Here is a 12440-nt window from a genome sequence, read left to right as displayed (position 1 = left end):
CATGGGATTTAGAATATGCTTACCTTAAGCAAAGAAGTCACATGGAGTTTTAACTTTTCATTAAGCTCACCAAAATTGCCCTTTTATGAATGACTGCAAATTCAGTGACATCCAGTGTATGCTTGCTATACTACAAGAAATATGAAGTACAGGTCTGGATTCATGGTACAGCTTTTAGGACTTTTTAGAAGTGGCTAGCAGACTTATTTTGAAAGCATTCTTTAAATCTCCCATCCAGCAGAAAACCTAAACATGTGGTCAATTTTAAGCATATGATCAGGTTCACATATTTCTGTGGGACATTACCAAACACCTATGTGCTTTTCCTGAAAGCAAGTAAGCATCAATATTAGATTGTGCATCATGTTTCACAGACTACTTCACACCTAGCTTCAAGACTAACTAACAATAACTGGACACAAGTCAAATGGTATCACCCATGCCAAGAATAAAAATTAGCAGAAAAGAATGAGAAATGATTCCTGGGAAAGAATCTCTTTTGTGCAGGCCAGAGAAGTGCTATTCCATAATACGTAAGGTAAAACTCATGTTCTGCACCTTTAGTTGGCAGAGCAAGCAGTCTTGAAGGCAACACTTCACTTATTTGTGGAATATGAGATCTTTCTCAAAAAAACATAGGTAGACAGTAGATGAACCGTTGCTTTCAAGTGTATCTTCTTATTACATTCTGCCAGTAGGCAGTAGAGGGGTATAAAAACTGCATATGCTATTATCAGGAAGACTTGCTAATTTCATACATCTACTTTAACATTATTTCTGGTGCGTTTTACAGAAATGTTTCTATGAACAAAGTTTTATTTTCAAAGGTACTCCAAAAACTTACATAAATATTTGGATTTCAGATTTGTGCAAATCTGCACTAGGAGGATCATACTTGGAGGTACTTTATAGCCATCTTGGAACCTCCTGGCAGATGAAGAACTCACTGCAGGAGAAGACTAAAACAACAGGTAGAGTCATGTGTCGTCAACAAATGCTCAGAAGTAATGTCTGCAATGACTAACAAACAACGATGTTGGAAAAGGAATAAATAATGATTAAACTCATATAATGGTTAAGGGAATCCACTGATGCGATACATTTGTTTGGACAAGCAGTTCATTCAGCACTAAACTAATCCTAAATTTCCTAGCTAGCCATCAAATTTTTCAAATCTCAGTTTTTTTATTTTAATATTTCTTCCAATTTTAACAACAATGAAAATAGTACTGAGATTCCAGTGCCCGAAACCATCCTATGTGTAGGGTTTTTTTGTTTTGTTTTTTTTTAGGAAGTGAAGTCTTGCAGGTCATAATGTATTTTTTACAAAACTTGGTTAAAATATCAGTAGAAATAAAAATGGCTCAAATCTACTTTTTCATGGAAACATAGAAATAACTGGTAAGAACTTAAAATTAGGAAAAGCTACAGCCTTCATGAATTCAGAGCTTTCACTTCCAGTTTCCTAGAATCGTTCCAGACTAAAATTTCAGACTAAAGTACAAACCTTAGTATTAATGCAATATGCTGCCATATTAAAAATGTGCATTATGCAAAAACCACTATCCTCCTGAAAAAAAAAAGCTATTAAAAATTTACCTTTTACTGAGGAAAAAAATACTCTCATAATCGCTATAGAATTTCAAATGTTTACAAGGCAGATACTACCCTATTGCAACACCACATCTCCAGTATTATGACTTTCCCCTATCATACTACTACCTGAGTGATGTCAGTGTAAATTCAGGCACCATTAGTAAATTTTTGACCAAACATATACACAGCACTGACAAAGAAGTAAACAACCCTTCAGCTTACCATTTATATGTAAAAAAGACACTGACAAAATGGAAAATAATATATATATATTTTTTTATGATAAATTAATCCTATTATTTCCTCATTGCCCCGGAAAAGCGAAAAGCTAGACACTAATTTACTCATCAATCCTTTATTCTTTTTGTAAGGATTCCTTTTACTGCAATTCAACACTGTTTACTTTGTAAGTAAGAAAATGATAAAACTAAATAGTCACAGAAGAATCCTCAATGCCTGTGTCCCTTGCTTTCTCTCTCCCTGCGCTTCAACTCTTCTTTGTAGCAGTATGAACAGTAATTTTCAGTCTCAGGACGACCATAAAAGGAACAGTTATCCTTCTTACAGCGGTTCTGCTGGATGGGATATATTGGGCAAACTGTGCTTCTGCCTTGATTTTTATCATTGTTCAACCAGGTCTGAGGAGCATCCTCATCAGCATATTCTAAGCAGTCTCTAATATCGCCGGTATTGAATCCATTTGTGTATGTCTGAGACTTGTGTTCAGTAGGCATGGCATAGCTCAGTGATTCCACTGTGTTCACCGTACGGATTCCAGATATCCGGGCTGGGCTGTAGCTTTGAGAAGACAGGGATCTGTTCTGCTGGGGGTACGTGGCACAGGTTTTTAAGGTGCCAACAACTGGCTTGTAGGTATCATCTTGGAAGCTCGATGGCTTGGAGTTGACATCATGCAAATGGATGACACTTTGCCTTTGAACAGGTGGTGTATGGCTATAGTGGGCAGAGACTGGGATGGGGCCGCTTCTCTTAGCACCATTACTAGGTGAAGAAAATGACCCAGGAGTGGGACTAGTGCGATCTTTAAATTTTAAAACCAGTTGAGTTGTATGGCTTTGAGGCAAGACAGGCGATGCCCTATCCTGAGGAGATGCTTCTAACTTCTCTTTTGAATACGCTTCTGGCTCCAGTTTCTTGTTAGATGACCCATTCAGTGCAGCCTTTTTCTCAGCATCCTTTCTTTTCTGTTCCTGCTCTGCATTGAAACGCTCCTGTGCGCTGGTCAGGTAATAACCTATCATCTCCTCGTGGAACTGATGCCTATGGCTGGTCAAAAGAAGGCCAGCAAAAATAAACTTCCGTTCACCCTGCATGGCAGCTCTCAAAATATTGAGGCTGAGTTTCACATCAGTGCTGTACTTCCATGGGTCAGACTGCTTGTCGGAGAAAGATTTAGTGTTCATCTTTTCAATGGGCGAGTTGCTAGCTCTGTCAGTAGGAGATGGAGTAGTCTTTTCAGATGGAGAAGTGCTTGCAGACTGTCCAGATTCCTCTTTGCTCCCTTTTCGAGACTTAGACTTCTTCTCTTTTACTTTCTCTACGGTGTCACCATTTTTCCCATTCCCTGAATTTGCCCTGCTCATTTTGCCATGCACCAGGCCTCCAAGACCACCCATATTCTTTTTCAGTTTAATTCCCAGACTTTTACTGAGGCTTCCTATTTTATTGGCGACTGAATCCGTCCTGTTTTTGTCTTTATCCTTCCTCTGTTTGTCCTTTTCTTTTTCTTTACTGTTTTTGCCATTATTGCCATTGGAATTACTACAGATGGAATCTCGGTCCGAGTCCATTGAGTCAGCCAGAGACTGAACATCTTCCCCAGCTGAAGCTGTAGGGGATTCTGGTTGAGCCAAAGGGGCCTGCTATGGAAAATTAACTATAATTAGATACAGCAAAATCAGTTTCATATAGGGACTTGGTGCAAAAAAGACAAATCTAATATTGAGTTTGACATTGATTTTAAAAGCCTACTTTTTAATTTACACACTGACATTTCAGACTGGTTTCTTCACTTATTTGGCTGTGCTATCTATCTTGCTTGATCCTACAATCCTGGCTCATTTGAAGCACATTTGTAGAGTAGAGGTCAGTCAGCCAGACGTTCTGTGAAAATCAGCGTCTGAATAATGGAGAGAGGCAAGTTAGTACTCCTGTCAAGGGGTCTGCAGCTCAGCTTCCCTGGTTGCATTGACTAGCTGAGCGGCTGGCCAGTGTACAGGGCCCAGCCACTGCACTGGAAGCATCCTCAATACTTGCTGCCTCTCAGCCAGGTGGGAGACAGCCTAGAAAGAAACTGATACCACTGTGATGGGAAGGAAGTGAGGTTCTGCCGAAAGCTGCAAGGGGGATGCAGCTCACAAACCTGTCTGCAGTAACATTTCAAAATTCACAGTGTTCACAAAACAACTTATTTAAATTAACGTTCAGGTTCCTGTGCATGAAAATTGAAGTTACAATGCCTCAGAGCTAAACAACTTGCCTGACATGTTAACTATTAAACTTAAGCAAATGCACTGAAGAATACAATGAAATGTCTGCTTGTTCTATATCTACTATTTGTTCTTACTGGAAATACAATGCAGATAAAACTGATGCAAGGAGTGTGAGTTCCAAGTTACATTTTAGGTAAGGTGATAGAGCATCTTTCTTGAAAATGCAGTTACAAGGATCCTAAGAACTTTAAAATTTGGCTGCATTTATTTAGTCTGCAAAACTTAGTCTTGCATTCAAACATTATGAAGCTATAATCTGCTGAAGTTAAATTCAAAACATGCATACAAAACATAATGATGTACAATAGCTCTGGAGATGTATTTATTTCCACTACAGAAATGCACACCTGTTTCTTGTCCCTGAGTGCTTACATGTCGTTTCTTTAGAATCCCTGAGCACCTCATCAACCAGCTGGGAGCAGAGCTGTCACTTGGCAAAGGAGGAAATGAATGCTGAAGTGACTTGCCCATGCTCACGTGGCAAATCTGAAGCAGGGAGAGGTAACCCAGGTCCCACAGGTTTCAGGTTCACAGCTTACAATTACAGGACCATTTTGCCTCTCCTTTTTCTCATGTGGTAGAAACTGTAGAAAAATGGATTTTTTCCCTTCCTGCAGCTTGTTAAATCCTGTCTCCTTTTGTGTTGTGTTCCTCCTTTCAAATACCATCTGTGTAGGCTGTCTAAATCACCTCCATCCTCTCCTAGCAACCTTTTGCCTCTAGACTAACCCCTCAATCTATTCAATATAATTTGCAGAGAAATTTGCAGCTGACAAGGTGCCAGCTGGGCACAGTTCTAAAGCAGTTTTCTGAAAGAACCAGGCTCTAGTTCAGTGCCAGTCTGTGGCCCTTTGTCAGCCACTCTAAACTGGGAGCTGTCCAGGGGTCCAAATCTGTTCTCAAAAACAGAAAGGACAAGGGACTGGTGACCTAACAGTGGCACCAGGAGAGCAAGCCAAAGTTCTGAGAAATCTGCTGAGAGAAGGTCTGTTTTAAGGTTCTTCTGAAATACTGAAATAAATAAAAGAAAGATAAAGCTAGAGAATACACTTCAGAACAGAAATACGAGTTGCAAAAATGTGCAAGTAACTGTTTTAGAAACAAAAACCTAGAAAAGCTGCAAGCCAGATGGCAGTGACAGCATGCCACAAGTGACTTGTCTCCGCTGCTAGGACACTAGGTGGTTCTAGGCAGCTGGCCAGTCCATGCAGCCTACTCCACACAACACCCTATTGTGTCTCGTTATCACTTATTTGGTTTAAATTAAGGAAAAGTTTACCTTACCCGTGTCTCAGATGGTATGCGTATCCATGTTACATTCATATAGCTGTGCAGAAGATTAAGCTTTGCCTCAAGAGACAGAATCAAACTACAGATGAAAACAGAAGGGAACAAACAGTCAAAAACACCCCAAAAGAGAAAGCAATACTTCTTCACAGGGAGAGGCCACACTGCTCAGCGTAACAGCGGCCTCCCACGCAACCAGAAGACGTGAACAAAGCCCTCTCTGTTAGCAGTTCTCTCAATACTTAGATCAGGTATGGCTCAAGACATTTTACTGCTTAATACTGAAGTTACAGAAAGGTCTTACTTGGCCAGTCTGGTGTTATCATTGTCATCTTTTCCCCACTCCCAGTCTTTCCCAGGATCGACCGCAAAGTGCAAAGGCAGTAGCTTGTGTTCAGAGTCAGTCAGGGGGATCACCGCTGAAGTAGAGAAGAAACAAATATTGGAGGGGAAGGAACAAACAAAAGACTTAGCTGTGAAAAGCACTTACAAATAAGAAGGGTAAAGAAAAAGGCCAGAAATCAAATGTGCTGCAGAATTGTCTCATCTGTATTTAGATGCTTGCGTGATAAAGAGAGGAGGGAGGGCGTAATACACTGATCGCTGCTGGCATGAAGGATAGTCACCAGTGGAGGAGGGGAGACCTCTGGGAGAACAACATTGCCATTTTGTAATGCACAATAAACATTTCCTGGAGACAAAACATTAGAACAGTACAAAGCAATAAAATGTTGAAATATTCTGCCTGGCCTGCCTCTCACACAAATGCACACACATGTTAATTATTTTGCCTTTCAAGTTAGTACCGTTTGGTTTTCCACTGTCAAAGAAATAAAGATAGCAGCATTATGTGACAAAGCAAAAAGTAGTTACAGGGCTTTTGGACTCAAACTGTGAATTAGTGTAATTGAAGAGCAAAGATCAGCATATAGATAGGCTAAGAGGTCAGTTTAAGACCTGTCTTGCGTGTGGTGTTAGGACCATTACCGCTGTTATATCCCAGCATTACTGTCTGGGTGTTTTAGCGGTTCTGTTCTCTTGCCTCTGCTATAGCTCTCTGCCTTTTGACATATCTTAATGACTCTGCTTTATACTCAGCATGCAGGGACTGCAGGCTGGTTTTACAGAGTGTCTATCATTCATCACCAATAAACTAAGAGAAAAGCATTGTCAGCTTTAATTAAAGCCAGCAATTTGCTTCCATTTCATTAGAAAACACACTTAAAGCTGTTGAGGGACTGGGGCGGATCCTCAGCACGATGCAGGTCACTGCTGTTCCTCTGACAACCAATGAAGGAATTTAATTTTCTATACCACAGGCCTTAAGGACTTTGCCTGGGTAGTCATTCCAGCCAAGCCAAGCAGCAAAGAAACAGGGAGAAATCACCCAACAGCATGGCAGTGATTACTGAAAGTTTACTGCACTTACTGGTTATATGTTGCTTACAGTATTTCCTGCATTTCAGAAAATATATGTTGTCAAAAACAAAGGCACAGTATTTTTGGTTAAGTATTGCTCCTCCCCTAGCAACATGCAGGAAATATAATCTGCATTTTTGATTAACATGGTGAAGTCAGTATTAGATTCAGGCAGCTTCACAACAACTGCAGAAAATATGCTTGTTTTTCATCTTCTCTGCAGCTTGGATAACGAAGTCAAAACTCTACAAGTGTCAGGGAAACGTTGCCCCCTACTGCTTATAGTAAGTAATTTCTGAAATATTTTCCCCCTATTAACTAACTGCAAATACAGTATAGAACAGCTGGAGATTCATCAACTATAGCTGCCCGTATTCCTTTAAAATGCAAGCACAGAAGTGAATACTGTAAGGCAATTTAGCTCCAAAGGAAACTCAATGGGAATAACAGAGTCCAACTCTATACAGTGCAAAATACACTGTAAAGCTCGCCATCGAAGCACAAGAACATAAAGGTAGAGCAGGGGTGGGAATTGAATCATTTTTATTAACACTTATTGGTGTAAATCTTAGGGCTTACCCTACTGCATTCAGTGGAGTTTTTGCAGCAAAAAGGGACAGAATAACTGAGAACACAATTAACTGATGGTGTTTCTAAAGGGAATCGGATATTCTGCCAATTAACTTAATTATACAGAGAGAAGGTACTGACTGGATTTACCAATGACCTCACAATGCAATGTATCAACAACCTAAAGGAAGAAGGCAACTAAGGAAAGCGCTGCATGGTAAGCTTACAGCCTGGCAGGGCCCTTCTGGTAGCACCTGGCCACATGGGTACAGCCTGGTAGAGAACCAGGAGCGTGATCCTGGGGCAGGTTGTGGGGCAAGCTTGGACCTACGAACTGCCACAGAGTGTAATTGCCTCTTTGAAATGAAAACCTTTGAAAGTCAATTTGATTTTCTTTTCTGACAGCATAATACTAATTAGTTTTCATGTAGTTCAACAATTAATAATTTGCATAAACAAATTTTAAAGGAATCCTTTTTAAAGCTAGCTGTTTCTAATAGCTAAATGATGCAAAAAATACACTTTTTAAAATGCTTACTGATAATAAATTTTATTAAAACCTTAATTTCTAAGTACAAAACAAAGCTTAGATGTGATTGCCTATAAAGTGTCACTTATCTTATTTACATGTTATGACACCACAGTCTCCATCTTTGCACAGGAATTTATGTTAACTAAATTTCTCAAACTCTGAGTTGAATAGAAGCCATATACTCATTCTTATGGGTAGTTCGAGGTTGGTATGACACACTATCGTCTTCCTGCAAAAGGTATCTTCTAAAGTAATGTTGGAGTTTTAAAATTCCAAAATTTAAAATTTTAAAGTCACAGTACTCATTCTTATGGGTAGTTCGAGGTTGGTATGACACACTATCGTCTTCCTGCAAAAGGTATCTTCTAAAGTAATGCTGGAGTTTTAAAATTCCAAAATTTAAAATTTTAAAGTCCTAGTGCTAACAGATGGGATATGTCAAAAGTAACAATGATGATTTCGCCCACGTCAGTTTTAAGACACACACTGAGGACTTCCATGCCATTCGTAAGTTTGGTGCGTTGCTTTCCATGCTGTGAAGTCACAGGGTTTCCTAGCACTCATTTTCATTGGCATGAAAATGGCATTCTTCTTCTTCTTTAAAAAAAGAACACTAAGCATTTCTCAAAACCCTAGTAAAGCAAAATGCTGATGCAGATGATGACGTACTGCTGTTAAAAACCACTGTCAGGACTCTCACACTTGTTATTGCAACCTGGCAGTGGGGAGCTGTTTCACTGCTGGCGGGCTGACAAAGGGTGGGAGTGTGGGAGGCTCTACCTTCAATGAAGCAGTCTTAGGGGAAGCTAAGAACCAGTCTTTATCTTCCATAATCAAAGCTATAAAACACCTGTACAAACAGCCTGAATATGAATATAAAAGTATTTACAGGTTTTTGATTGGATGTTAAGAGTATAAATATTATGACCCTAAGTTATGAATGACCAGGTTGTCAGAGACTTACTTCCTTTCAAGAAGTCATAGCTCTACACTCTCAGCTGCATTCTGGCAGGTCAAAATCTGGCCATGTACTGTGGCACCTGTGCCATCCTATTCTGACCCCTACTGTTGTGGCTCTCCCTTCCTCTATGCCAGAGCTGCCAAAATCTCTGTGTTGGCAAGACACAGGAAATGGGCATTATTAGAGCATCCTTGTGCCAATCTATTTCCTGTCAGAGCATTTGAAGAACAACAGTAATGCTGTGTTAGCTGTTAGCAGTCTCTAACAGCAACAAGCTTTGCAGCTGAAAGCTAAAGCATTCCCTTCATCCCAGATTTAATACCAAGTGCTTTGCTGCTCCACAGAATTGAAGCCTGTGCATTCAAGGCCCTGAAGTAAAAATGTGTAAAATCTGATCATACAAAGCAAATATATTTTGATTCAACAGACCTTGTAATTAACCACAATGAACTTATATATAAACAAAGCCAATACTTGATGTTACTGATGCTGTACTGGATATTTGGTAGCTTTTTCTCTTCTAGCACCTTTCCTTTATGACTACGAGTGCAGGAAACGCACATAGAAAGTTTCTAACCACAAGAAGAATATTTAATAGTATTTACAATATTTACTGCTAGTATTTGTGGGAGAAATCAAATACGTGACCTTGTTACCAAAGATCTTATTGTGTATCATTAACAGGAATATGTGGCTTGTAATACTAGATTTACTGCTGAATGCACTGAGCAGTAGCCTTCTTCACTGTCTTTTGTCAATCACATCACTTAGAAGATGCCACAATGACAGAAGGTTACCAAAACAGAGTTTTATAGTATAATTACTGTATTATTTATAGTATAATTACTATTATGCTAATAATTTATATGTAGTTTTCCTAAGGTGTACCTAGCTAAAAGAAATCTTACTGCTGATAAAGATTATTATGGTATACAAGCTTGAGAAAAATAATTTAACGTGTATTTGAAGAACACAAAAAAGGTAAGCACAATGATGTCTCTGAGAGAACAAGCCCCTGCTTATGTACAACGATGACAACAGTTTGAGTAAGCACACCTAAGTTAGCCCTAACCTAAATAGCCTGCATGCTAACAATAAAAAAAAAAGCCATTAGAACATTAAAGCAATCTGTGAAAGCATAAATAGGCAGTAATTGAAATAACTATAGCATGACCATAATGTTCCACAAACCCTGGCAGAGATGAGTTTTTTCCTTTGTTGTTTCTTTTTTAAACAAGGACATTTCTTCTTACTTTGAACCTACATCAGGCCTTCACTGACAACACCTGGCAGCAGCATTCAATGACCAAACGCTCTGACTAGGAAAGCCATTAATATGGCCCAAATTTACTGTAGGTCTACTTTCCTGTGGACTTCCTTGTAGACAGTGATAGTTCAAGGATTATAAGTGAAGGGTTCTTGGCTCCCGGTTTAAACCACTTAGGTTTAGACTTCTAAGAATGTGTCAATAAAATTTAGTGGACATTGCTTCCTCTCTGATAGACAAATACACTTACAGGTAGATGAAAGTACTTTGTGCATTGTGTTCAATACATACTTTTGAGTTGCTGTGTTTATAAGCATACCTTGTTCTCTCTGTTGATCTTTTTGTTCCATGGAAACAAGAGCAGAGAAATGTGCCTGATCGTAGGCTAGAACAAGAGGTGAGCAATGACATCTGTTGGGTAGAACTTCAAGTGGCAAATAAATTCCTCCAAATGGTATAGGTGCAAATGCTGCAAAGAAAAATTAGATTATTATTTTAAACTATGTCAAAGAACAAACACTTATGTTAATTCTATTGTGTAACAGTTGTGCTACATCATTTTCAGAGCTCCAGGAGAACAGCAGAGAAGTGGAGAAATCAATTTGGGAAACAGTCATAACAACAGGTAAATTTTCATGATAAAACTGTCTGGAAATACACTAAGAACAATAATGAAACTATTGCACCCTCACATATATTTTCCTTAATGCAATTGTTCATTAGGAAAGATATTAAGGTCTTTTAACAAAATCTTGATTCTTAAGTGTTTGCTGCATCTCTAAGGGCAAAGCTCTCTCCTTTGAAAGATTCCACACTTGGTTTTATATAATTATGGGAAGAAACAGCACATTTGGGCAGAAAAATTCTCTCAACATGCTTGTTTCTAACCAATTATTTTTCCTTTTGCTGTGAAAATATGAACCCATATTGCTGAAGCATTTCCAAAGTGAGCATAAGGAAAAAATGTATGCAAACAACACACTGGTTTTTCTAGAGACTTTTTCTTTGAACAGGTCTGCTGTGTTCAGACTTTGGGACGGTGAATAGTATTGTCTCTGAGGTAGAAGTCTACATTTGAGTGAGTCTGTCCAAATTTGACGAGGTTATTAGTCTTTTTGAAAACCTATACTTTATACATACAACAGTTAAACTGGGATAATTTGATCATCTGGTCCATGAGGCCAGCAATGAGAAGAACATTGGGATTATTGTGAAAATCAGATTGGGTCAAGTAGAAAAAACTGAGCGAGTGGAGAAAACTGGGATAAGAAAAATTATGAGAAAGTTAAGTAATAGTGATTGACTCTGTTACAGCAGATAGCAATCATACAACCATTACTTGCAGTTCAAAATTTGAAGGAATCTGGGATTACTCAGCATTTTTCTGTACAAGTAAATTTCTGTAAACTCAATCATGTGTTTATAATTCCCTTTTACTTAGGCAACATACTATCATCAATTAGTTCATGGTAAAAAGTGAGAGATTAATCATTGCTGCTCTGCTCAGACAGCTGACCAAGTGGCTCCACATATGAATCTAACATTTGAATGCTCTCATGTGTAAACTGAATAAAACATTCTGAAACTTTTGAATGAGAGACTGGCAAAGAAGTTAGTAAAAAAAAACAACAACAAGATATACACATTCAAAATTCAATTTTTCTATATCAAATTATATTAATTTATGCAGAGTTTTATGTGGAACCAAAATAACACAGCAAAATTAGAACCTTGTTAGCCTAGCCCAGTAAGAAATGTATTGTGTTCTGTAATTCCTTGGTTATTATGTTAACAGGAAGTAACTAGGATAAACAGATTTTCTGTGAGACTTATATAATTATCTTGTATTTTCTACTTTGATCTAACAGAAGTAGGTCAAATACCATTTTGCTCTTTCAGAAAAAGGCAGCAGCTACCATATAAATACTCAGATATGTTACATCTAGGTCCTTTTTTGTGTGTGAAAGCTTATGACTGCTTTAATTTACATAGGTATATAAAGTTCCAATGAAAAACTCTTACCTTCTCCCCCCGAGTCTCGTAACATTGTGTCTGCAACTACAACAATAGGTCTTCTTAAAATATGGGCTAAGACAAAAACGTGGAACTCTTCTAAGCTCTCATACACTGGATCTTCTGAGTTATCAACTCTGGAAGACACAGAATTGAAATGTTAGTGAACCAACACACTGGAACAGCTATTTCCTCTGCCTTGTCATTTATATTCCTACTCTTCTGAAGCACACATTCCAATTACTGAAACAGGTAACAGAAGAAATTGGAAAAGTAAAATAT

The 12440-nt window shown here is 38.5% G+C and overlaps 1 protein-coding gene across 10 annotated transcripts in view; it reads right to left on the bottom strand.

Moving 5' to 3' along the window:
• Window positions 1-1935: 1935 nt before the first annotated feature.
• OTUD7A (OTU deubiquitinase 7A) overlaps window positions 1936-12440 on the bottom strand; it is a 117280-nt gene continuing 106775 nt past the window's right edge. For 8 of the 10 annotated variants that reach the window (XM_048060231.2, XM_067003927.1, XM_048060230.2 and 5 more), the window contains 5 exons: window positions 12168-12295; window positions 10465-10614; window positions 5701-5815; window positions 5394-5478; window positions 1936-3479 (listed from right to left, as the gene is read on the bottom strand). In XM_048060231.2, coding sequence (XP_047916188.1) covers window positions 2046-3479; window positions 5394-5478; window positions 5701-5815; window positions 10465-10614; window positions 12168-12295 — 1912 coding nt within the window. In that variant the 3' untranslated portion in view covers window positions 1936-2045. Of the gene's footprint in view, window positions 3480-3534; window positions 3737-5393; window positions 5479-5700; window positions 5816-10464; window positions 10615-12167; window positions 12296-12440 lie in introns of those variants that run through there. The other 2 variants (XM_013177436.3, XM_048060236.2) reach the window with 2 other exon arrangements.

Source organism: Anser cygnoides, chromosome 11 (genome assembly GCF_040182565.1).
Source record: "Anser cygnoides isolate HZ-2024a breed goose chromosome 11, Taihu_goose_T2T_genome, whole genome shotgun sequence".
Taxonomy (NCBI): domain Eukaryota; kingdom Metazoa; phylum Chordata; class Aves; order Anseriformes; family Anatidae; genus Anser; species Anser cygnoides.
This window is presented reverse-complemented; position numbering and strand designations above follow the sequence as displayed.